At 38.3% G+C, this 27,626-nt stretch overlaps 1 protein-coding gene and 1 long non-coding RNA gene across 11 annotated transcripts in view; one reads left to right on the top strand and one right to left on the bottom strand.

The window, feature by feature from the left end:
• Nucleotides 1–27,626, bottom strand: part of DNAH5 (dynein axonemal heavy chain 5) — a 316,103-nt gene that overhangs the window by 157,506 nt on the left and 130,971 nt on the right. For 8 of the 10 annotated variants that reach the window (XM_082458341.1, XM_082458344.1, XM_082458345.1 and 5 more), the window contains 10 exons: nt 24,396–24,503; nt 20,489–20,574; nt 19,540–19,861; nt 18,033–18,239; nt 14,117–14,288; nt 11,358–11,503; nt 7,840–8,005; nt 6,878–7,117; nt 5,099–5,289; nt 4,897–4,984 (listed from right to left, as the gene is read on the bottom strand). In XM_082458341.1, the coding sequence (XP_082314467.1) occupies nt 4,897–4,984; nt 5,099–5,289; nt 6,878–7,117; nt 7,840–8,005; nt 11,358–11,503; nt 14,117–14,288; nt 18,033–18,239; nt 19,540–19,861; nt 20,489–20,574; nt 24,396–24,503 (1,726 nt within the window). Of the gene's footprint in view, nt 1–4,896; nt 4,985–5,098; nt 5,290–6,877; nt 7,118–7,839; nt 8,006–11,357; nt 11,504–14,116; nt 14,289–18,032; nt 18,240–19,539; nt 19,862–20,488; nt 20,575–24,395; nt 24,504–26,861; nt 27,602–27,626 lie in introns of those variants that run through there. The other 2 variants (XM_082458347.1, XM_082458339.1) reach the window with 2 other exon arrangements.
• The window catches only part of LOC309659093, a 357,758-nt gene that overhangs the window by 286,732 nt on the left and 43,400 nt on the right, over nt 1–27,626 (top strand). The window lies entirely within an intron of this gene.

The following is a 27,626-nucleotide window of genomic DNA, read 5'->3' as shown; positions in this document are numbered from 1 at the left end:
TTGGGGCAATGGAAAGGTTGGCCAAAAAAGTTAAAGATCTGGGGAATGAGATGTCCACAGAAGGCCTTATAAGGCCCTGACATATTCCTGGGGTTCTAGAAGGTCATGTGTATGTACAGAGCTGTGCACATGCCCAAGAAAGACCTAAAAGTGTCCCAATCGTTCATGCTGGCTCATGAATTGAGGTCTTGCACAAATAGTAAATAAAGGCTAGAGCAGTGTTGAAAACTTCCTGAGCTTTCAGGGCGCTCCAGTGCACACACAAACTCCCTAGGCAAAGGATGGAAGCCTTACTGGTTCAAAGCATTAAAGGAAATCTCTGTGCAATCATAGTTAACTGCTAAACTAATCAAGCACAGACTATAGTGGTGCAGTCCACAGGGAAGACAAGTTTTACAGAATTGGTCCAGGAAAGTCAATATAAAACAGTAATAACAACAACAACAACAGACCCTGGGAGAAAGAATCAGATTTGCCACATTATACTCTTTAACATATCAAGTTTTCAACAAAAAATAGAATTGTGAGACATGCAAAGACACAGGAAAGTCATGCCCACCCAAAGGAACAAAAACAGCCAGTAGAAATATACGTGAGAAAGCCCACTATTGGAATTACTAGACAAAAAGAAATTTTTATTGATGTACAGTTGATTGACAAGATTCTGTTAGATTCAGGTGTACAACATGGTGACTCAAATTTTTTATAGATTGTACTCCATTTAAAGTTATTATAAAATACTGGCTATATTCCCTGTGCTGTATATTTCCTTGTAGCTTATTTATTTACTTATTTTATACATAGTAGTTTGTATCTCTTAATCCCATACCCCTATCTTTTCCCTTCCCCCCTTCCCTCTCCCCACTGGTAACCTCAAGTTTGTTCTCTATATCTGTAAATCTGTTTCTGTTTTGCTATATTATTTTCTCTGTTTTATTTGTTAGATACCACGTATAAGTGATAACACAGAGCATTTGTCTTTCTCTGTCTGACTTATTTCCCTAACATAATACCCTCCAGGTCCATCCATCTTGTTGCAAATGGCAAAATTTCATTCTTTTTTATGGCTGAGTAATAGCCCATTGTATATATGTGTCACAGCTTCTTAATCCAATTGTCTGTTGATGGGCACTTGGATTGCTTCCTAGCTATCGCAAATCATGCTGCTATAAACACTGGGGTGTGTGTATTTTTCGAATTACTGTTTTCATTTTTCCAGATATATACTCAGGAGTGGAAATCTGAATCATATGGTAGTTCTATTTTTAGTTTTTTTGAGAAACCTCCATCCTGTTCTCCACAGTGGCTGCACCAATTTACATTCCCACCAACAGTGCAAGTGGGTTCCCTTTTCTCCACATCTTTGCCAACATTTGTTATTTATGTTCTTTTTAATGATGGTCATTTTGACGGGTGTGAGGTGACATCTCATTGTGGTTCTAATTTGCATTTCTCTGATGAGTAGCGATGTTGAGCATCATTTCATGTGCCTGTTGGCCATCTGTATGTCTTCTTTGGGAAAATGTCTATTCAGGTCTTCTGTCCATTTTTCAAACAGGTTGTTTGTTTTTTGATATTAAGTTGTATGAGCTGTTTATATAGTTTTGATATTAACCCCTTATTGGTCATATCATTTGCAAATATTTCCTCCCATTCAGTAGATTATCTTTTCATTTTGTTGATGGTTTCCTTTGCTGTGCAAAAGCTTTCTCACACCATGTACAAAAATAAACTCAAAATGGATTAAAGACCTACAAGTAAGACTGGAAACCATAAAACTAGAAGAAAACATAAGCAGAACACTCTAACATAAATCATAGCAATATTTTTTGATTTGTCTCCTAATGCAAAGGAAACAAAAGCAAAAATAAACAAATGGGACCTAATCAAACTTAGAGAAAATTTAAAATCAGCTATTAAAATATGTTCAAAGAACTACAGAAAACCCTATCTGAAGAATTAAAGTACGAGAAGTATGTCTCAAAAAATAGAGAATATCAATAATGATATAGAAATGTAGAAGAGAATCAAATACAAATTCTGAAGTTGAAAAAACAATAAATGAAATGAATATTCACTTGCAGGGCTCAACAGATTTTAGCTTGTAGAAGAAAGAATCAGTGACCTTGAAGTTAAGTTTCTTAAAATAGAAGGCTAGGTTATTGATTTGAGATATTTCTTCTTTTTTAGTATCAGTGTTTAAGACTATAAATTTCCCTCTAAGCATTGTTTTAGCTGCATTTCATAAATTTTGGCATTTTGTGTTTTCCTTTGCATTTATCGTAAAACTATTTCCTAATTCCCTTTGTGAGTTCTTCTTTGACTCATTGGTTATTTAGGAGTGTATTGTTTAATTTTCATGTATTAGTGAATTTTCCAGATCTCCTATCACTGATTTTTAATTTTATTTCACTGTGGTTGGAGGAGATACTTTGTATTATTTCAGTTTTTTAAAATTTAATTTCAATAGTCTCCAGATTGACTTACAGATTCAGCACATCCCAAAAATCACGAATCTTTTTTGTAGAAATTAACAAGCTGATGATTTCAAAATTCATACAGAAATAAAAGAGATCCAGAATATTCAAAAACAATCTTGAAAAAGAAGAAAAATGTTGGAAGACTCACACTTCCTGACTTCAAAACTTACTTCAAAGCTACAGTAATCAAGACAGTGGGGTTCTGGAATAAGGATAGACATAAGATCAATGGAATAAAATCCAGAGTGCAGAAATAAATGCTTACATCTGCACTTCCAGTTAACTGATTTTCAACAAGGGTCTCAAGAAAATTCAATTGGGAAAAAATAGTCTTTGCAACAAATGCTGCTAGGACAACTGAATACCCACACGCAAAAGAATGAATTTGGACCCCTACTTCACTCAAAATGCACCACAGACCTAAATATAAGAGCTAAAAATATAAAATGTTTAAAGAAAACGTAGGAGTAAACCTTCATGACCTTAAGTTAAGCAATAGTTTCTTAAATACACAATCAAAAGCACCAAAAGAAAAAGTAGCTAAACTGGACTGAATCAAAATTAAAACTTTTATACTTCAAAATATACCATTAAGAAAGTGAAGAAACAACCCACAGAATGTAAGAAAATATTTCAAGTTACATATCTGGTAAGGGATTTGTATTCAGAATATATAAACAACTCAACAATAAAAAGACAAATAGTCCAATTTTTAAAAACATGGGCAAAGAATAGACATTTCTCCAAACAAGATATATAAACGGGAAAAAAAAAAAAAAAGCCACACATACAGACATGAAAAGATGTTCAATATCATTGGTCTTTATGGAAATGCAAATCAAAACTGCAAGGAGATACCACTTCACACCCACTAGAATGGCTATAATCAAAAGGCAGACAACAACAACTGTTGGTGAGGATACAAGAAAAAAAAAAAAGAGAGAGAGAGACACTCACACATTACTGGTAGGAAGGTAAAATGGTCTAATTGCTTTGGAAAACAGTTTGGCATTTCCTCAAAATGTTAAGCATTAAGTTGCCATATGATTCAGGGCATGACTATCATACCCAAGAAAAATGAAAATATATGTCCACGGAAAAACTTTACATAAATGTTCATAGCATTATCTATTCTTAACAGTCCAAAAGTGGAAATAACCCAAATGCTCATCAACTGATGAATGGATAAAATGTAGTATATCCATACAACGGACTATTATTCAGCAATCAAAAGAAATGATACATAAAAAGAAATGAAGAAATGATATATGCTACAACATAGTTAGAACTTGAAAGTTAGTTACAAAAGACCACATGTAGCATGATTCCATTTATATGAAACGTTCAGAATAGGCAAATCCATAAAGACAGAAAGTAGATTAATGGTTGCCAGGGGCTGGGAGAAGGGAATGAGAAATGACTGCTAATAGGTACAGGGTTTCTTTTGGAGGTGATGAAAATGTTCTAAAATTAGATAGTGGTGATGGTTGTACAACTCTGAATATAATAAAAACCACTGAATTGTATACTTTAAAAGGGTGAATTTTATGTTATGTAAATTATATCTCAAAGCTGTTATTTTTAAAAGGTACAGCTTATTTTGTTTAACTCTTTTATCATGACAAAAATATATGCATAATTTTTCATTAAACATTTTTCCTCTCAATTTAAGATATAATTCATGATTGAACATATTTCCAGTTTAGAAAATTCTGAATTTTAAGCTATCCTAGGAAGTTAAGCAATATTTCCAAATAATATAAAAAATTGAAATTAACACACTAATATAGATTTTTAGCTAAAATAAATAATATTGTAAGTTGTGGACAAAGTTGTTTTGAGCTGTCTTTAGCCTCCTCAGTAACAGACTATTTTAAAGAGGAACTTGTCTTAGTTTCTTCCTTGTGGTTAGTTCTCAGGGGATATGAGCAGTAATTGAAAATTACACACGCCCTGCTGTTTGCAGGGTTGCTTTAAAAGATACATTTATCATATATCATTAGCAACGTGGATGTCATATGCTACCTAATATTACAGAATATAAATGAAAACCATGAGATCTACAGCAAAAATCACAGCATGTTAGCAAAACAGGACATATAATGGCTCAAAATACAAAATAGCTCTTAAACGTCAGGAAATGTTCATTGTGATGATGACAAGTTTCTCTTTAAACTGTGAAACTAAAATCTTACTTGTCCCCTAGTATGTCTTGTGAGATACCCGTTTAAAATACACTATTCATGATGGTGATATTAAAATATGTGGATCTTTATATTTTATAAACTAGAAATTGGCTCATAGATTAATATTCCGATCTAATCTGATTTGAGAATTGCATGGAGGGAAAATACCTTTTAGCTCAATATATTTTGATTTAGAATGACTAGTTAGAAAGAACTAAAAGAACATTTACCCTGAGGTTCGTTTTCCCCCATTTCAACATCAGAATCACTGTCTTCGTTACTCTGCAAAGCAGCCGTTTTTCTTTCGTGCATCTTTTTCTACAGTAGAAAAGGACATATTTCAGTCATAGGTCCTTGAAACATAATAAACCACGCCACCAATCATATGATTCATTTCAATCATATGAAATGATTTCCTCATCCCACACCCACCTTGGACAACAGCTCACTGCTCCACTGTCTAACCCCCTTGGTGACAGTGACGATGCACTCCACGGCTCTGTTCAGCGTCTGCTGTATGTCTTCTAGGGCTGGGGCCATGGTGATGTTGGGAATGGCCAGAGTGACGCTGGCCCGGAAAATGGGCAGAGCTTTCTGCTGCATTTTAGAGGTACTGTTACTGTCTGAGTTAACACAAAACAGGGAGGATTTAATCTCTTTAATTTAAAGTTTATTAATTTAGTTAATAAATTTTTAATCTATTTCATTTTGAACCAGAAAAATTAAAGCACCTAGAACAATACATAATAGGTATATCATTGGACAATACTGTATGTATTTGTTGAATGAATGAATGAATGAATGAATAAAAATTAACGGAGGATCTAGTTTTGCTCAATGTAACAGAGCAGTTCAGTGGAACCCAGGCCATTTTCTGCTGATTACAATCTATGGGTACACTCTCCATAAAGGAAACCCACTGCGTGGAGTTGGACTTAATTATATAAACTCTTGCCTAAAATATTGAAGATGATACTGTCCAAATAACAGGATACAACAAACTAAACGTAGACTAAGTAAGCAAGGAATGAAGAACAAGAATAACTATCGGAACAAGCCAAAGTCAGAATAAATAGCCAGCTTGGAATTTCAAATAAAACATATGTCTTTCCTACCACCGTGAGTATATCCACACTGGGCGCGGTTAAAGAGTGGAGAAGAAATAACGTGTAATTTACCATTTATACTATACCCAAGGGGCTTTTAAAGTTGGATATAGGAATAGGTGTCTAAATATGGATATGTGTGTGCATGTAACTCTATATATACAGTTGGAAATACCTGTAACATATAAAGTTGGGGAAGACATGACAATATTCAGCATATCAAAAATTGATAAGTTCTAATATTATCCCCATGTCAAATAAAAGAACTATCCTCCATTCTGAAGTAAAATAAAACATAATAAGCCATGCCACCAATCAAAAAATTATTTTAATGTTTCCACTTTTATTCATCCACTTTTAATTAAATATTAGAGATGCTTTCCCTTAAATGCCAATATGCAAAATAAATAAAAAGGTTTTGTTATCCTATTATTGTTTCAATTTTAATTAATTACTGTTACTTTATTTTTTATATTTTTTTAACTTAAAATTTAATTTCAGAATGTCTCTAAATTTGATGGATTTTTGTGGCCCCTCTGGGAAATGCAACACCTATTTCTGAATGGTACCGAGGAGAGATGGTTGTACTGAGAATGAAGAAATCAGTTGGAAAGTACTAAATTGACACGAAAATAGTAAAAACAACTTCTGCTTTGGAGATCATGGCATTAATAAGATCTTTCTCTCTTTATAAGACTGGCTAATAATCTAATAATTTAACAGTGAAATTATGTTTCTGGATATCTTCTTTTTAAAGTACGTATTTTTTTCTTTCACTAATTAAAATAATTCATTTCACACGTTTTCACCTTATAACTAAAAGATTAAACGTGATGCTGATTATTATGTTATTAACAAGAGCTAAGCGACGTTAAGCAAATTACTTAACCTCCCTGGACTCCAGTTTTCTCAGTCTTAAATGAGAGGAATGATAGTGTCTACTTCATAGAATTGTTGGGATAATCCAAGTTCATAATATTTAAACTTACAAGGAGGCACTCAAGAAATGGTGGGGTTTTTTATTATTTAAACTTAACAGAAACACACACACACAACCAGCAACCAGGCTTGGCCAGCCAGGGGGCAAATGGTGTGGGATCATTACCGAGGAAGCTGGTCGTGTGGGAGGAATGAATGCGCTTGCGAACGGCCTCTAGCGTGTTCCTTGTAACTTTCAGCAGAGCACCCAGGTTCTGGTGATTGAAGTGAGAGAGCAACTCGCGGGCTCCTTCCTGTAACACCTCGGACTCTTTCTTCTTTCTCGCGACTGTCGTCAAAGGCAGGAGGCCCGCCCCAGCATTAAGAGAAGATGTCAAGGTGTCGGAATGTCCTTCTTCTCTTTTTGCTGTTACGCAATGAGAGAAATTGAAAGAGATGGGGACGCGGACAGAGAGAGAGACAGACAGACAGACAGAAAACCATCTATTGCAGTTAAAGAGAAGAAAATTAAGATAAATTACATGCAAGTTGAATAACACTCAAAGGTCACACTTCTTACGAAATGAGGCCATCAAAGGGGAGGAAGAGGAAATCGGGGCACCAGGCAGTCAGAGGAGGCCTCTCCTCCTCGATGTGCGGAAACAGGAGGAGAGGCAGGAGCTGTGGCCACAAAAGAAAGACAGCGCCTGGGCGCCTGTTCTCTGGGTTCTGTCTTCCACCAGTAACCATAAACCCCTGGGGAATAGCGACCCTCCTCAGCCTCTCAGTGTCCTCGTCTGTCCTGCAAACCCTTTGCTCTGGTGTAGACGTACCTCAGTGGGGATTCCAATCCATAATCCAGCCTACTCTACTGATAGTGAAAAAACACACATTTAGACCTAAGTGCAAAGAGAGCTAACAAGGGCCAATGCAAAGTACATGCTTGTAGAGTTGAACAAAAAGTAATGGGAATGAATGACATGGCATCATTAAAATGTGCTCTGAATCATAATTTCAGATTTATAAATGTCCTTATAAAATTGGGAGGGTCTTTTTAGAGTGTGAAATTCATTGCCATGTAGGAAATTAAATTTTAGTTTTCAGTATTGTCCTAGAAAAACAAGACCCTTCCATTACCCCCTCTCTTACCCGAAATTTCATTTTTTGAATCAGTACTATTCATATTGGATACTTTTTCTCTGTCTTCCTTAGATGAAACTTCCACATCCAGCAATATATTTATTAGCTCATTGACTGCTTCCTCCACTAATGAGCTTTTAAAGTGTAATATCTGAGCACCATTTACACAAAGGTCCTATCAAAAAAAAAAAAAAAATTAGCACCGTGTCATATTTGTTTAACTAGCTCTTGAGGGCACATAGGTTCAGCCTCCAGACGAGATCTTGGTCCCCAACGATGCTTGGCCATGCCTCTCACACTAACCCAGGCCAGGCATCCTGTAAAGGAATGTGTTAAGGACAAGAGAACCAACTGGAGCATAGATGGACCAAAATTACACTTATTTCTCCAGCAATGGAGGAAATAACTCCAAAAGTCATGAACAGCCTCTCTTCCCATGAAGTTTCCTTCATTTCACATAAATCTGCTCTAGCCAGCCTTCCTTCTCTCTCTTCACCTTTGCCAACAGTCCATCATCAACCCCTAATTAATTTCAGATATTCCCCTGCCTCCAACTGGATTATGCATTTCTCAAGGATGAGATTTAACAAACATAAACGAATATACTGGAGCACTTTAATCAAGACAGACAGACAGATAGAGAGATAGTCAGTGATTTACCACCTAGTTGGAAAACAAGCCCATAAAGCAATAGACTGTGAGTAGGTCATAGTCTCCAGCCCCATCCCAAGTTCCACCATGATTCATCTCAAGATTCTCTCTAATGTGCTCATGGACCCTCCACTCCAAGCATTAGCTTCATGGTTCATTTACCTCCTCATTACCCATGACATTTGCGTCCATTCCACTGATGTAGGGCATATGGCATTTTGATATCATTAAAACAGGAAGATTCTGATGCGTTCTGAAACTATTAAACTTCTTTATCATCAAATAAAGTATAAAATAACTCCCAGCTCAGAACTTCACTTAACTAATAATCACCATCCTTAGCCTACAGACAGACGAAAAAGATGCAGGTCAGAGGTTGGGTAAGGGAGGGAATAGAGTTAGCGCCGTCCAGCAACAAGTACAGTAACAAGTATAGACTCTGGCACCAAACTACCTGGGTTCAAATCCTAGCTCTGTGTGATTCTGGGAAATCTTGGGCCATGATTCCCACATCTGTAAAATGCTGATTATGGTAGAACCTACCTTAGATTGTTGCGAGAATTCCAAAAGGCAATGTATGTAAAATGATAAGAACAGTGCCTGCCACAAAGTAAGTACCCAAGAAGTGCTTGTTATTATTATTGACCAGCAAATCACATTCAAACACAGGAGGACGTTTGTTTGCGAAGCTTGCTTATCTCGTTCCATATAAACAATGAACTAACTCCCTGTTCTCTGAGAGATTGCTAACATTTTTTAAAGTCTTCATCTTAAATCCTCTGACTCTACACACCCTCCCCTAAGGACATGATTTCCCACATCGATCATTCCTTTGCCAACAGCCTTTACTCCATCACCTGTTTCCACAGCCCTACCCAGGAGAAGCCCAACCCAAATGAACCAGGTCATCTACCCTCTCCACTTGCACACACAGGTCATGGCAAGGCAGGTGCTTGGTCCTGGAAATTCATGGTCCCCAAACTCAGGCAGGCCCCTAATGCTACCCAAGGATCATTCTACATGACTCCAGTCATGTTTCTCTACCAGGCCCCTAATGCTACCCAAGGATCATTCTACATGACTCCAGTCATGTTTCTCTACCAGGCCCCATAACTGCTGTGTCCTCAAATTCTTACGTCTTCAAATCCTTACACCATCCTACCTCATCATCCTCAGATAATAACCTTGATTTCTATAGCACAAAGCAAATGGAGGCCACAACATGGCCCTGACCCCATGCCCTTATCCAGAAGACAAATCAGCCTCCATCATTAACCCCTTTTCCTCCTTTGTCAGTGAATGCAATGTTTATTCTTCTATTTAAGAATACATAGGGACTTCCCTGGTGGTTCAGTGGTTAAGAATCCGCCTGCCAATGCAGGGGACACAGATTCAAGCCCTGGTCCGGGAAGATCCCACATGCCGCGGAGCAACTAAGCCTGTGCGACACAACTACTGAGCCTGAGCTCTAGAGCCCGCAAGCCACAACTACTGAGCCCACGCACCTAGAGTCTGTGCTCCACAAGAGAAGCTACCGTAATGAGAAGTCCGTGCACCGCAAAGAAGAGTAGCTCCCACAGGCCGCAACTAGAGAAAGCCCGTGCACAGCAATGAAGACCCAATGCAGCCAAAAATAAATAAATTAATTTTTTAAAAAAGCAATACATAATCACACAATCTGAGTTCTAAGTCACACTCTGCTGCTTCGCCAGAGACTACGCTTACCAACCATTCCCTTTTTCCTTCTCTACTTGATTTTCCCCCTCAGCATATGAACATACTCAATGAACTTCAACTCAACATCTTTCTACCATAAGGAGCTTCTGCCTCAGGGCCTTTGCACTTGCTGTTCCCTCTGCCTGGAATGTTTTTCCCCAAAGATATTCACATGGCTTGCTCCCTCACTTCCTATGTTCAGATGTAATCACATAAGTCATCCCTGACCATCAACATAAAATCACAACTCTCTGTCAGGTACTCCTTTCTTCCACTATCTTCTTAATTCTTCTCCATTGAACTTATCATCACCTGGCATGTTGTTTGTTTATTGGCTTTTTTTGTTTGCTTGTTTTTCTATATCTTCCACTTGAAAGTGGGCATCATAACGGCAAGGATTGCATCAGTTTTGTTCACTGTTTTATTCCCAAACAGTGGTTTGCATAGGAGCTCCACAAAAATTGTTGAAGGAATAAATGAATTATAAGAAGTAAACATATTCAAAAGAAAGCATTCTTTTATATTGGTAATCATTCACTTTGGTAATCAAAATGCAAATTAAAATTTGAGAAATAATGGATTAAAGAAAGTTAACTAGACACTCCCAGGAGCCCTTCTGAAGGTCTTTATTCTAAAACGTTAATGTGAAAAGAATCTGAATGGGGAAAGGAACGTACAGTCTTTACCCCAAGCAGATTGAACACAGACCCCGCCTTTTCCAGCTTTCCCAGCAATGGCTCCAGAACCGTGTGCCACAGAACACCAGTTTGGGAAATGCTGCTCTACAGAAATGTTTAAAGAAGAAATTCTACCCAGAAGCTGTTTAAAACTATTATTTTATTAATTAACCCTAGCTTATTAGAAGCTCTTCAGCAAAATAGCTCTATTCTTCTAAAACTATGGGAAATGAGAAATGTGTTCCATGGCAACTCCCCTCCTACTGATCTGAAAAGAAATGATTTGTTCTTCATGTCTACGTGACCCCCTCAGGTACATTCCTCTTCATTTTCAAATTATCGTCAGAAGGCTCCTCGTTTGAATCACATCACAGACCAGTCATGCGCAGAGAAAAAAATTTAATTTACGCTCCCAAAAATGCCCTTTATAGAAAAATGAAGCACAAAACAAAATTTAAATAAAAACATCAGTCTTGTAATAACCTTTGTCATTTGGAGAAACTCTTCACAGGTAAGTGGCTCCTCCGTGGGGAGTTGACAAAGAGGCGTGCTACTCATTTCTTCCAGGATGGCATCGATGCGGAACTCGATCAAATCGTTGACCCTGTCAATCAGCAACTCCAGGTCCTCTTTGGAAAAAAATAAAAGCAAATAAAAGAGATTAAGCATTTTGTTTAAAAAAAAAAAAACCAACATGATTAAATTTCAGTAGCAAAATCAGGATTAAAGTTGCTCCATAGAGCTGTTTCATACTTGGTTTTCTCACACTGTTCTTTCTTTCTTTTTTTTTTTTAATTTTACTTATTTATTTATTTTTGGCTGTGTTGGGTCTTCGTTGCTGCGCATGGGCTTTCTCTAGTTGCAGCGAGCAGGGGCTACTCTTCGTTGCAGTGCATGGGCTTCTCATTGCTGTGGCTTCTCTTGTTGTGGAGCACAGGCTCTAGGCACGCAAGCTTCAGTAGTTGCGGCATGTGGGGTCAGTAGTCGTGGCTCGCAGGTTCTAGAGTGCAGGCTCGGTAGTTGTGGCACATGGGCTTAGTTGCTCCGCAGCATGTGGGATCTTCCTGGAGCAGGGCTTGATCCCGTGTCCCCTGCATTGGCAGGTGGACTCTCAACCACTGCGCCACCAGGGAAGTCCCAACACACTGTTCTTTCTTTAACCAGTTTCCCAGCTTTCTCAGCCTGCCTTCCTCTGACTCAAACTTGAAGATTCAGCTCAAACACACCTCCCCCAGGAGGCTTTCTGTGAATCGGCCCATATGCGCATGGCCCCCTCCTCCTGTGCTGGCACTGACCCCTGAGCATCCCTCCATCCCAGAGGATCTTCTCCATTCTTATAACGCTATGCTTCATGCATTTTATATTATTCCACCTTCAAATTGTAATGAGCCTAAAACACATCTCATTCATATCCAAAGACCCCTTCACAATTTATCTTTGAATCTAGTCCCCAAATCTACAAAGCAAAACAACGAGGGTAAGAGGGTTCAACCATAATTTCCTCCCTCCTCTACCCCACCCTACCCAGTACCTATAAATATTCTTGAGTACAGTGCACCTGGTAAACAGGTGGACCATTCTGAGCTCTAAGTTACTTGGAAGGTACAGTGAAAACATACTAATAAGACAATCTCTTTAAAAATTAGGCTATAAATAGACTAGGTACTATTTCAGCAGCACAAATACGAGAGAAAGAGAGAGAGAATAAAAGGAGTTATCACGAGGGGTATGTAGAAGGGAGGCTCAGGAAGGAGTGACCCAGAAATGAGGTGATGGGATCAAAGGGTAGGAAAGGGGTTACGGAGAAGAAGAAATGTTAAGAGATTAACTATATAAAACTATTGCAATTATGAATCCATATGTGTCTGGGTGTCTAGTACAAACCCAACTCAGAGTAATACAAAAGCATAAGAAAGAGCCTGATTTTCAAGCCCTTTGCAGTCAGTATGGGGAGAAAGATAGAACCACTAGAAGAAACCAAAATACAGATTCTTTAGTCCCAATGTAAAACAGAAGTCACAGGAAAAAGCGGTCCTGTGTGGTAGAATAGTCTGAGTGGGCTTCTTGGGAGTGGGACGTACTCTGGGGTATAAAACACGGGGAGAATTAGGGCATGAAGAGCAGGTGGGGACACCGTGTAGGAGAGGAGAATGGCGATTTCTAAGTCTTCCTAGAACAATCCCTCTATCATCAAGTTCCAACCTGTGTTCCACTGTCCACCACAGAGGGTCTACAAGGTGTTAATATGCTTTCCTGGTAAGCAGCCAAGGAATTCTGGGAAATGCCACCTACAGGAGCCCACTTTGGGAGACCCACTAAATACTGGCATATCAAGGGCTCTGAAAAGTCCTCCAGAAGAGAAGCCTGCCTGCCTTCGTTTAACCTGGATTTCCCAGACTTATCCGAGCCTAGACTTCTTTGCAGCATACTTGTACACATTCTGGGAAATTGTATTTAATGGAATACACCACCTTACATATATTTTAAAGTGTATTATATCCCTCATTAGGAAAAAATGTTTGCTTAAACTTTTCCCATATATCCTGCTGTTCAGCAGTCTGCTGCGTCCAAATCACATCTTTCAAATCAGGGTCTCAAAATACACTAACCTATTAATATAAAAAGCTGAATGACTCTGAAGTTCCTTTAAAGTCTAATGCCCAACAGTAAGTATAATTTTAAAATGTAGTTAACCTCTGGGGATAAAATTAAATAGTGAATATATATAGTTTCCAGGAAATTAGTGACTTCACATACTTGGTAAAATTCCTTAGGGAACAGCTTAAGAATATCACTCCTTGTTCCATTATTTATATCACAACATCTATAAGAAATTATACAATAGACCTTAAAAACTCAGTCTTCTTTTTTTTTTTTTTAAATGTAAGCACCAGATGGCAATTTTTTTTTAATTTATTTATTTATTTTTAGCTGTGTTGGGTCTTCGTTTCTGTGCGAGGGCTTTCTCTAGTTGTGGCGAGCGGGGGCCGCTCTTCATCGCGATGCGCGGGCGTCTCACTATCGCGGCCTCTCTTGTTGCGGAGCACAGGCTCCAGACGCGCAGGCTCAGTAGTTGTGGCTCACGGGCCTAGTTGCTCCGCGGCATGTGGGATCTTCCCAGACCAGGGCTCGAACCCGTGTCCCCTGCATTGGCAGGTGGATTCTCAACCACTGTGCCACCAGGGAAGCCCCAAAACTCAGCCTTTTGAATTGAAAAATCATAACCATTTAAACAGACTTACTGATCTTTGCAAAAGCATTTTTCAAGTACATCTTAATGTTCAGTGATGTCCAGGTCAGTGCAGCCAGGCCAGGCTGGAGAGCTTCATCCACCTTTGCCAAATGAGGGACCATCAGTTGCTCTATAATAGGAGGCATTTTTGACTTCACTCTCTGATATTCAGCCAGCATCATCTGCAGGGAAATAGGGGTGAAGTAATCAAATAATATTTCACTTTGAATACCTATTAATAGCTCATTTTTATCCAAAATGATTACTTTTATTTAGGGTCCAGTGGCAGGGCTCCAATAGCAGCCTGGCAAGTAAAGCAGCCAAAACAGAATAAGAATAGAACAGGCAAGAAATCTCTCCACAGATACAAATTCCTAATCTAATAAAATACGACTGAGAAGGAGAGAAAAAGAACTTAAGAGCAAGTTAAAGGACAAGAATGTTGTCTGCTTTGTTCAGTGTGCCTGAAACAGTACCTGGCACATAGAAGATGATCAATCAATATTTCTCTGATTAATTAACTAGCTGTTATTAGAACGAGCATTTGTGATCAGAAACTCATGGCCCTCCGTTCAAATTTACCTGCTGTATAATTTTGAATTGTGTCAGTATTTTGTTCACATGTTACCATATTTAAATAAGACTGATAGTACTTCCAGCCTACCTTTTATGGCTATGTTAATATTAATAATAATTAATTATAAGAAAGCAACTTTAATGCACTTCTTAAATACAATTGTTTTTAAGCTCATCTTTGTAATGTGCGTGTGGGTATTACTTTGTCATTCGATCACTGTTTCCCAAGGTGTTTACGCTGAAATGCAAGCCACAAGAGATTCTATAAGAAAAATGGTCCCTGGGTGGATAAGTCTGGAAAACACTGTACACAATATCTCCCTTCTTTGACAGTCACAATTAATAGTAATGATTCTGAGAAAATTGCAAGAAGGAAGTAAAAAGCCCAACAGTCTCTGTGAATTGGTTAAACTCAACATTTCCCATTGGACTACATAATCCTTTCTTCATTTAATACTTTTCCACAATTTCTGTAATATCTTTTCAATTTCCATGAAACACCTAAAGTTGATGGTTCTATTAGCAGCTACTTATACATTTCCTGAACCGTTTATCCACTGCTTACCTTTTTTTCAATGTTCATCACTTATTCTATTTGGGAAGCAATTCTTAAATCAGCCTCCAGCAGGCCTTTTACTTCCTACCTTAATCCTTTAATCCAGGAGGTATTATTCATCCATTTTATAAATGAAAATCTGAGGCTTAGAAGGGTGAAGTAATTTGCCCAAAGATAATGCTTTGAATCCAGACTGACTTCAGAATCTGGATTCCTAACTATTAGTCTATGCTGGCTCATCTCTTTCTAGTTTGAACTGCCTTCCAAGGAATAGATGAAGAAAACAAACTCTCAGCTACTTCAGCATATCTGTAGAAGCCTGAAAACTGTTAAATATTCAGCACAATAACTCAGCAACACCTGAGATAGTCCCCAAAACATGTCAATAGATCTGCTCTTACCAGGTACTTGCAGTGAGTGGGAACCTTTAACGCTTTCAACCTCAAGATACGATAAATGTCACCCAGATGATAATTCACTTGCTAGAATTGTCATTTACAACTGTGGTGGTTTTAAAACCTTCTTTGACCCTCCTCCCTTAATGGGGTGGGGTCTATGTCCCCTCTCCTTGAATCTGGGTGGGCTTATGGAGCCCAACAGAAGACAACAGAAATGATGCCATGAGACATCTGAGGTTGTCCAAAAGGCCACGTGGCTTCCTCCCTGCTCACTGTAACACCCACTGTTGGAATCCTGAATTGCATTATAAGAAATTCTACTATCCTGAGGCCTCCATCCTGGAATGCTCACATAGATTCTCCAGTCCTTAGCCCCAACTGAGGGAAACTTCCAGCCATTCCCACCAAAGAACCAGAGAATGAGTCCTTCTTGGACCTTCCAGATCAAACATCTGCCAACTGAACTAAGTAATCTTAGTCAATGCCACATGGAACTGAAGGACCACCTAGCCAAGCCTTGCTTAAATTCTTTATTCACAGAATCATGAGGTATAATGAAATGGTTGCTTTAAGCCACTATATTTTGAGATTGTCTGTTACATGCAACAGATAACTGAAACAGCAATTCTGTGGACAAAATTATCATTAGTAATTTTATATTCTGATAAACAGTGTTCCTTAATAAAAATAACTTTCTTTTTCCTTTTTTATTTATTTTTTATTGAAGTATAGTTAATTTACAATGTTGTGTTAGTTTCAAATGTACAGCAAAGTGATTCAGTTATACACACACACACATATATATATATATTCTTTTTCAGATTCTTTTCCATTATAGGTTATTACAAGATATTGACTATAGTTCCCTGTGCTCTACAGTGGGTCCCTGTTGTTTACCTGTTTTATATATAGTGAAACTAACTGTTTCTTTACAAATATGTAGATTGACTTAGTTATTTTTCTAACATCCAAGAAAAATCTAAAAGGGAATTCCAACATGCTGACTAGTACTTGATGAGCTTACATTTGAGGAATGTCTGTCCATTGCCAATATTAACTTTTTACTATAACACGAAAGAGTGGGAAAACAGTAGACTACAAGTTTGGGTTCTTGTCTTACTTCTGCCACTTACTAGCTATGAGACCTTGGCTAAGTCATTTAATTTCTCTAAGCCACGGTTTTGTCATCTCTAAAATAATATAATAGTACTCTATTCCAATTACCTAACGTGGCTGTGGAAAATATCAAATGGAATAATGAATATGAAAACGGTTTGAAATGTAAAGCATTATGCAAATGCGTGGCCTTATTGGGCTTGTCCTATGATATTGGCCACCATAAAGTTGTAACAATGGTTTCCATGTTGTCAAATATCGTGGCAGCACCTCTGACCTCATCTTGAGCATCCTCTGGGCAGCATTTGTCACTGGTGACCATTCCCTCCCTCATAAGGTTTTTCTTACCCTTGGCTTCCTTGACACTTGTTTTCCACCTGCCTCAAAGTCCAATCCTTAATTTTACTAGCATATTTGTCCTCTTCTATCAGACCTGTTAATATTGGAACAACTCAGGGTTTAATGTAGGCCCTCTACTCTTCTTTATATTCTCCTCCTTGGAAATCTCATGCAGGACAATGGCTTTAAATAGCAACTGTATTCTAATAACTCTCAAAAATATGCCTTCAACTTTGACTTCTCCACTCAACTCCAGACTTACATATCTATCTGCATGGATAACACCTCTACTTTGATCTCTAAAAATCATCTTATACTTAAGATGGGAGCTATTGATTCCTTTCTGCCCCCCAAAACAAGCTAGTTCCAGTCTTTGCCATCTCCACGAGTGGAACTTCCATTTGGGGCCACTGCATGTTACTGAACATGCGTGCAGAATACAACCAACATAATGATTGAATAATTCCATTGAGTTGCTCACACCAAAAACAAAGGGATCATCCTTGAGCTCTCTCATAACCTGCCTGTTGACATCATTCTCTAATTCACTGATCTACTACTCTACTGCATCCTAATTCAAGCTGCCATCATCTCCATCCTGAACCGGTGCAACAGATCACAAACTAGCTTCACAGTGACCTTTCTTGTCCGCTTAGAATCTGTTCCTCACCCAGCAGAAAGAATGATTTTTATTGTAAAAGACATCATGCCTTTTTCTCCTGCTCAGATTCCTCTAATGGCTTCCTGGTGCACTCAAACGTGTAACCTTGGTTTACAAGCTCTATGATGACCTGGCCCTCGCCAACTCTACATTCTAGCCTCAGTCACTCCACTACAGTCGTCCTGGACACTTTCTGCTTCTCAACAGTGACACACCACCAGATTCTTTTTAATGCACACTGGGGCTAGCCAAGAAGGGAAAATAAATAAAAGTACTATACCTTCATGTTACTGAAGTTCTTTTTGTGTAAGTCTCGTTTCCGGAAAAGGGCAGCTGCAAATGGTGAAACTTCCAGACCCATCTGTGACATGCACTCTGTTTCTCTAAATAAGGTTAATATCTGAGGATCAAAGTTTACAAACAATTCCCCTGTGCCGGGAGCCTTCACCAATAAAGAAGCCTCAAGTCCTACATGAATTTCTTCAGTCTGTGAGAAGAGATCAACATTATTACTATTAGAGAGTTCAGTGCAGACACAGGGTATCTAGCTTGGCCATTTCTGGGAATGAAGGTCATTACATCTTCTTCCATGGATTTGAGCTTCTCAAACTAAAGACAATGGGGTCTCTCACTCTTCTCCTAACTTCACTCTCAGGAAAGAGTCTTCAAGTTTTTGGTGGTGATGTATAGTCAATTCAACAAAATGCTTGGGTCATGAATCTCTCACACCTGATAAGTGGATACTGCAATAAAGGTGACTTCTCAAAAGCCACTTCACTCCCTGATACCTTCATGCCTACTCAGTTATTTTTCCTAATAAAAGTTTCATGAAACCTACCAAGCTCAGTCTTCAGTTATCTAGAAAAGCAAGGTAAAACACTACAGAGACATCTCTGTTGTTGATTCAGACACCAAAATTTGAACTAGGAAAATGATATACCATTTTAGAGGTCTTGTTAGGCTGAATTTTATCCTCCAAAACACTTCCTGTCAATCTACAAAGAAATACAAGTGTTGGTAGGGTATGAAATATAATTTGATTAACCTAGTATGGCCAAATAAAATTTAAAACTTTAACAGGCATACTAGTGTTCACGGACACAATGGAGAAAAAAAAAGAAAAAGAAATCCTAATCAACCAGGTACAGGATCCCATAAACAGGATCTTCTTCCTTAGGAGTTTATAAATTAAATAAAAATGAGTTTCTGGGGCTTCTCTGGTGGCGCAGTGCTTAAGAATCCACCTGCCAATGCAGGGGACACGGGTTCGAGCCAAGGTCTGGGAAGATCCCACATGCCGCTGAGCAATTAAGCCCGTGCGCCACAACTGAGCCTGTGCTCTAGAGCCCATGAGCCACAACTACTGAAGCCCACATGCCACAACTACTGAAGCCCACGCGCCTAGAGCCTGTGCTCCGCAACAAGAGAAGCCACCACAATGAGAAGCCTGCGCACCAAGTCGAAGAGTAGCCCCCACTCGTCACAACTAGAGAAAGCCCACGCGCAGCAACGAAGACCCAACACAGCCAAAAAATAAATAAATAAATAAATTATTTATTTTTTAAAAAATGAGTTTCTGTTACCTGCCTTACAATCCTTTTTCCAAAATTAATTATTGTTTTTCTTCAGGGACATATTACACTCTTTGACTGATTACTTAGAGTCAACCAACCCTGTCTTATAAAATATCTACAAACTCAACTTTTACGGGAATAAAACTGCCCAATGCTAGCAGTTTATAAACTCTTATGGAGACGTCTTTGAAGAGCATACACGCAGAGACTCACTTGCTGAAGCCATGCCCTGTGGTAGAGAACCTCAAACTCCAGGAGGACCTTGGCCACTCGGTTGTAACTGCGAATCACAGGCTTGGCTTCCGCCGTCTGGAGCACAGACGGGTGCTGCTGGAAAAGCTGCATTGGTTGCTGAATCCGGTGGAAGAGCTGTCGGGCCCACAGAATCTTCCCAGCAATGGGAGGCTGGTCTCGAGCCAAAGGAGGATCGTCTTTCTGCTTCGTATACAGCTTCGTGATCATATCAATGTCAGCCCCGTAGTTTTCAAGGATACGCCGGTATTTGTCATCAATTCCAAGATTAGGTATATTCAATCTGATTTTTTTTTAAAAGTGAAAGGCTAGAATTAATGGGATGATATTGAGAAATCTTATTTATTAAGACTTATTGTAAAAACATATGCTGATGGAAGAGAATGAAATATTTGTGTTAGCATATTAAAAAATCAAAATGGGATCAGTCTGTCAATCATATCGCAATAGAGAGCTTATGGCTTTTGGGTTTGTTTGTTTGTTTGTTTTTGGCTTATGGGATCTTAGTTCCCTGACCAGGGAGTGAACCCCGGGCCCTTGGCAATGAGAGTGCAGAGTCCTAACCACTGGACCACCAGGGAATTCCCTAGAGTGTTTTTTGTTTTTTTTAAATAGTATCAATCCTTAAAACCTAGTCAAAACTTTTGGTAAGAGTTTCTTCAAATTAGTTAAACATTAAGTGATATTATGATAGGCAGTCACAAGGTACTTCAAAGCTGAGAGGAAATAAAACAAACTCTTAATCCTCTGAAGAACATAAAAACTGTGGCATTGTTATTCAGATTGTCAACAGAGGATTTCCTTCCCGCTAGAATACGAAATAATAATATCAATAATAACATAAGCTAAACCATGTTCATATTACCCCAATTTAGAAAATAGAACTTAGAAAACTCTTTCAAATTTTTACCTTTCAAATTTCTTTAACATACTTAGAGCTTGATTTGTGTTTTTAATCTTTCCAAACGTAACATCCATGAACTTCTGCAACTCATTCTAAAACAGAATAAAGTCTGATTATGAACAATGAATTAGCATTGCAAAAAATTATACCTAGCGACAAGATAAAAGAGCTTCCCATCTCTACAAACACGTACAATATAGGACAAAATATAACAGAGAATATAATACTCATCTAAGCTTAAAGAAAGATAAATGTCCAGAAGCCAGAACAAAGAGGGACTTGAAGGCCAGAGCAGTCATGGAGTTTGGTGCCATGGCAGGCCCCAGGGATACTGGACCAGATATTTCTTCCACAAACATCACATCTTAGGATCAAGAAATCTTCTTGCACTGAAGAACTGTACAGTTAGCCTATCTAAAAGTAAACACTCAAATTTTTTCACGACATAAAAATATCCGAGTATAAACTATACAGAACTTGGGACACAGTAAATCTTTACTGAGCCCTAAAACTTGCACCCGGTTTCCTTGCTTTTCTAACTTATGGCTTCACAAAGGCCTACACTGAGCTCTTCGTGAACACCTAAGTCCTCAATTTAGTCTTCTTTTCTCTCTGAGCCTTAGGTCCATTCTTTCAGTCTTTTGGAGTCTGGTGTGGAATCTTCTAGTCCTCTTAGTTCTGGGCTCTCAGGCCCTACTCAGTTTTTCCTAAGGCGGCTTGCCACCTCAAACGCTGGTCCTTTACTAAACAGTGCCTTACTTTGCCCACTGGAGACAATATCCTTCTAGGCTTCCAATGGCCCACCTGGTTCTAACGCACTGCCTCTCTTTGATATTAGTATAAGCATGAGCCCGAAATCTGGACAGGATCCCAGGCCCTGATGCCCTTGACAGCAGATCCCTGGACCCAACCCTGCTCCAAATCACTCAGGTACAGTATATCTCCCGCTCCCACACACACACCCTCCAGTCTCACATCTTGGAGATGCCACAGTTACTGGTTTTCTCCATTCCATCTCCAAGACTCATCACCCCCGCTCACTACATCCAGAGTCATGGGAAGGTCGGTATACGCCCCCCAGTTTTACAGAAACAATGGCTGAATTCATGACAGTGCGTGAACTATTTAAAGGAGAGAGTGTAGAAAGGTTAGTTAAGAGAAAGCGGATGGAGAAAGGGAAAAAGAAGTCAGAGGAAAACTGGTCAGCAAACCAAGGAGAGGAGTGGACCATTTTTGAGATGGAAGACAAAATGAATAAAAGTGTTCAATTAAAAAAAAAATCAAGAAGGATAGGAATTAATGTCTATAACTAGTGCTTTAAAACCAGCCTTTAAGACATTTATAACATTATATTCTCAGTATGATAAAAAGTGGCACAGTCTTGAAACGGTCTCCCCATTACTCTCATTTCCACTCCATTTACTTGGAAAACATAAATCGTGTTCTCACACCAAGCATGGCCTCCTCTCTGGAGCCTTTCTTAATCCCTGTCAAGCAACAGTACGGAACTGTTTTTCTCCTAGGTTCACACCCTACCTTATGGGTGGTAGCAATTCTCAGAGTCTATGTAATGTTTTGCAGGTCTGTTCTCCATATAAGTTTCTTTAGAACCTCTTTGGAATATGTCAAGTTATCTTTGAATCCTTACTTCCCAGTACAATATCAGAATATTATACTTTTATAATTAGCCATTTTAGCCACTATTTGCCCTTTTTTAATAATATATTCATTACTCTGTTCTAACATATATGTACTTATATTTCAATCATATCACATGTCTGATGTGATTTTTGAGGGCAAATCAACTTGATTTATTTCTGTATCCATAAGCTACAGCATAGAAGTCTAATACATAAATAATGTACAGTAAATGCACATTTAATTGCAATAAATCTAGTTATTTTTTTGTTACCTTATCAGTAATTATCTTTCTTTTCCATTTTTTCCTTAAAACAAACATTGTATTGGGTCATTTCGTTTATGTTCCATTTAAAGTAAAACCTGTGCTTTTTTTCAGATCTGATGCCCCTGATATATGTGGGACTGGGATGTGATTTTTTTAAGGTTATACTCCATTTATAGTTATTATAAAATATTGGCTATATTCCCCATGTTGAACAATATATCCTTGTAGCTTATTTTATACCTAATAGTTTATACCTCTTAGTCCCCTACCCCTATATTGCCCCTCCCCCTTCCCTCTCCCCACCGGTAACCACTAATTTGTTCTCTATTTCTGTGAGTCTGCTTCTCTTTTGTTATATTCACTAATTTGTTGTATTTTTTTGGATTCCATATATAAGTGATATCACACAGTATTTGTCTTTCTCTGCTTGACTTATTTCACTTAGCAGTCTACTCCTTATTAATTCGCAACTTATACACTAATTCAGCAAACGTTCTTTGCTCTCCAGTTACATAAGGTCCTATCCCCTAGGCCTTGAAGACATAAATAGGAATGAACACAATTCCTGCCCTCAAGGTGTTCACCGTCTACCTATATCCCACATACAAACTACTGAAGTACCATGTGATCAGAAACCGCTAGGACACACAAATGAAGATCTGACAAATAAACACTGACCGCGGAGCACAGACTCAGGCTCTGCCTCCGCCCATCAACAAGAGATCAAGATCCACACTCCTTACGTCTGAATCGGCCTCCAAAAGAGATCAGTGCTTAAATTGTTACGGGCACTCTATCTTCCCATCACCTGAGACGTGTCTTATAGCATAATGGTTTAAAACTTGAATCCTAGAGCCAGACTGCCTACCACTTGTCATCTCTGTGACTTTGGGCAAGTCATTTAACCTCATTGTGCCTCAGTCTCCTCCTCTCCAAAAAGAGGGTAATAAGAGCACCCAATTTATCAGATTATTGCGAGTATTAAATTAATTAACATCTATAAAGTGCTTAGAACAGACCTGACACATAGGATTAGCTAGTTTTATTATGAGTCCTACACTGAACTCATCCCTCCAGAAATGCTTTGGAGCTCTTTTTCCCTTGAAGTGTATAAATTTATTTCAAACCAAAAATTCTGGAAAAGAAGAAACAGAATGACCATTTTCCTTTAATAATCAGAAAGGTGCACACTTTAGATCTCACTGGGATGGAAAGAAGTCTGCATGTTGATTATGGTGGACACCTATTAGGTGGTCTCCCAATCTTACCCTCCCTGGTTCTCCTCATCTGATAATAAACACTCCCAACCACGCAAGTGGCTCTCATCCCCTCTGCTTTTACCATATGACCCCACAGTTAACAGGTCCAGGGCAAGGCACCACATTAGAATTGGCTAACCCAACCTTTTCCTTAGGAATTTGGAGATGGGGCTGGTTCCATGATATGTTCTCAGAAGACGCTGATGGCCATACGCTGCTCCTGTGGGCTGGTCTGGGGGTGGGAGGAGGGACAGGAGAAGGAAGAGAGAATGGGGCTTCGAGACCAAGAGGCGTCCAGGTGCTGAGCCGGTCCTGGTACCACTGTTTCAAGGCCAGCTGTAACCCTGCCTTTGAGATCTGCCAGACACTGCTCATCATTTATTTGCTCAAGCTACCTCTGGTCATAATCATTGCTAAAGTAACAAACAAATGGAAACAAATTTCTATATTCTAATAACACTATGTTTCAACAGAAGATAAAAGTTAATTTTCTAAGATCTAAGATGGAACATATGCAGAAGTCTGTGATCACAGATCATTACCCAAAGCTATATTTATGACCCTTTAATCCATGGAAAAGAGCCTTCAGTCATTAATCTGAAATCACAAAATGCAGGCCAAGCTTGCTGTCGGTCACCTCCATGATGAAGATGCCTCTCCCTTCTGAATGGGTAACGATAAGCAGCGTTACACAGAACGGAAAAAATAAACACCAGACTGTCAACAGGAGCTTCATTACCCAACCTACATGAAGGTCATTAGTCTGCTTGCAAAACTCTTCATAATCCTGCTCAAAATCCATTTTCCGCTGGTCTAAGAAATTATATTCCTTTTTCTTTATGGTGGCAACAATACCCTGAAATGTTATGAAAGAAATAAGACAATATTTCAATATTCTTGCATTACTTAGGTAAATATGACCTTTAAATATAGAACCTGTGCAATCATTCCCCAAAAATCAACTTAAGAGGAACCTTATTTCTTTAATTATTCTCATTGCTTCATGTATATTACAGGTAGTATAATATTGCCTAATGCATTCAAATATATCATTTGGAAAGCATTTTCATGAGACTTTATGTATTTCTGAAGAAAAATATCAAATAAAAACCTCACCTGAAAAGTAGGAAAGATGTTCTGTCTAAAAATTTCTTACAAATTACATTGGAAGTAATAAAAAAAAAAGAAGTCCAGGGAACTTCCCTAGTGGCCCAGTGGTAAAGAATCCACCTTGCAATGCAGGGGACGCAGGTTCGATCCCTGGCGGGGAACTAAGATCCCACATGCCGCGAAGCCACTAAGCCCTCATGTCACAACTACTGAGCTCACGCGCCTCAGCTAGAGAGCCTGCATGCCACAACTACAGAGCCCATGCACCCTGGAGCCTGCACGCCACAACTAGAGAAAGAGAAAACCCGCACATCACAACTAGAGAGAAGCCCATGCGCCGCAAGGGAAGATCCCGCATGCCTCAACGAAGATCCCACGTGCAACTAAGACCTGACGCAGCCGAAAGAAAGGAAGGGAGGGAGGGAGGGAGGAAGGAAGGAAGGAAGGAAGGAAGCAAGCAAGCAAGCCCAAAGTAGAATTTACTAAAATATTTTTCATTGAAAAGTTTGTCTTCTCAGAAAATAAATAAGACTTTAACAGAATACAAACAACTTAGGAAGAACACAGTTATATTATAACATCTACAGATGAAAAATTATCTTCCAAGCCTCAAATGTCCTAAATAAAATATCAAACCATAATCTACTATTTAAAGAATCTCTAGAATTAATTGCTTCCTCCAAAGCTGCAGTCTGTGACTATAACAGTGCAAATTAGGTAACTCATCTTCTTGAAAATACTATTATCCAAAGTTTCATTTGCTCTGAATAATGAGCTCTAATTCTCTGTGATCATTCTTAACCAGGTACTAAGCCGTTCTCAAACTCGGGTGCCCACACTGTTGACACAGGCATATAATCTTTATGAAGAATGTTGGGCCAGCTTCCACAAATCCTTCTTCCAAGATATTTCCATTTAAACATCAACTCAAATCTCTCAATAGACAAGAGTGTATAAGCTGCATAACTTCTTGAATCAAGTTTACAAGTTAAAACAACCTACTCTTTCATGACATATAACTACAAAATTAGGTCTATTCAGAAATTGTATATATATAATGTTATAATGCTACCCATCATGTTACAGGAAATATGTAAAAGAAGTATGGAAAAGCTACATTCCTACATTTTAAGGTGATATTTTAAAAGATTTGCGGCCCTTAGAAAATTCTGCTCTGTGATTGGATTTAACGGTCACTTAAGAGTATTAAGTAAATAAGCTGATTAATCATGACCTTTAAACCAACTAATCAAACTCAATCTACTAAATCATTTATTTGACAAATATTTATTGCACACCTATTATATGCCAGCAAACTCGGAAGATACAGAAATGAACGGAACAAAGAAACATCCCTGCCCTCAGGAATTTACATCCTAGGTTGGGGAGAGAGGGTGGGAATCTATGTAAGTCACAAATAAATGAACAGGATAATTGCAGACAGTGATAAAATAAGTAACACAGAGTGACTGAGGTGAAACAGAGCTCAAGGAAAACTTAACTGAGAGGGTCATTTAAATCAAGATCTAGAGGCCAAGGAGGAAATAACTGTGTGATGATTCAGAGGCAGAACTTTCCAGAAAAAAGGCTCTGCAAGCCCTAAGGTGGGCTGAAGTGACCTGTCCTGTGTCTGGAGTACTTTGAATGAGGAGAAGAGGGGCAGGGGAGGCGGCCAGAGGGGTGGCCAGGGCCCTGAACCCACACAAGGAGCCTGAGCTTCATTTCCATGGCCGCACTTTGAGCTTCTCACATTGGTTCTAATACACGAAAACCTCACCTTACACGTTCATGAACCATCTACATTCTACCTCACTACCTTCTGGTACATCCATTTTCATCAGTATTTCACTTTAGATTTTGAAAGCAATTTTTCTTCCCAGTATTTTTATCAGTTTAGAATAGTCTTTATCTGCATTTAGATGTACCGTTCAACTTCTCCTTCAAAAATAAACTTTGAAATATACTCCAAAGTTAGTTTTTCATTAAGAATAAAAACTAACTAGATTCCAAACTGAAAAATAAATGGACATATTCCATCTTTGTCTTGCAGAACTGTCAGTTTCAAAGAATAGATTATCCACCTTGCAGATTACATACAGCTCACCTAAAATATTTCCCACTGTATAGAAAAGGTTTTTTCTTTTTCTCTCCCCAAATCTGATATACTCAGGAAATGAAAAGATTCCTTATATCGACCTAAACTGTTAGAGTAGAAAAATCAATGAGTGACAGTAAATTATATGATCCTTTTCAAATTCAAGTACAAAAAAAAAATTAAGGTTTAGCGCCACTGTCCCCAAACAAGAAAAAACTGACTATATCCACATTAAGAATGTAAAGCACGTCGTGTTTGTAAATTGTTTTTTAAAAATCTTCGAAACATTATTAGATCCCTGTGCCCACTTTAAAAACTAAGATTAGTTACACATATATCCTTACAAGATAAAGCTGTCAAAAGTCAAAATAATTAAGAATAGTAGAGCTAAAATAAAATCCAATCCCTATTATTTTTTTTAACATGAGTCCATATAAAATGCTTAACTGCAGATATAATCAGAGACCACTCAGAACTCAGTGTCAACGAGAGCCTGACACACAGTATATGCTTGATTAAATATTTCTTGCATGAATAAATGAAATAATAAGTTATATTTAAACATTTTTCTTGTGCTAATGAAAACGCTTTTGCTAATGATGATTAATTTTAGGCTATAGGGAAGTCATTCTCATAATCACATACCTGAAAAGAATATATTAGCACCATTACACAATTCTCAAATAGATTTAACTTCTTTATTGTTTAAGGGCCATGAGCTTATCTTTTACATCAGAGACTGAATATTTAAAGCTTTCTAAATACAGTCATTTG

The sequence above is a fragment of the Balaenoptera physalus genome (genome assembly GCF_965194825.1).
Source record: "Balaenoptera physalus genome assembly, chromosome: 3".
Lineage (NCBI taxonomy): Eukaryota > Metazoa > Chordata > Mammalia > Artiodactyla > Balaenopteridae > Balaenoptera > Balaenoptera physalus.
This window is presented reverse-complemented; position numbering and strand designations above follow the sequence as displayed.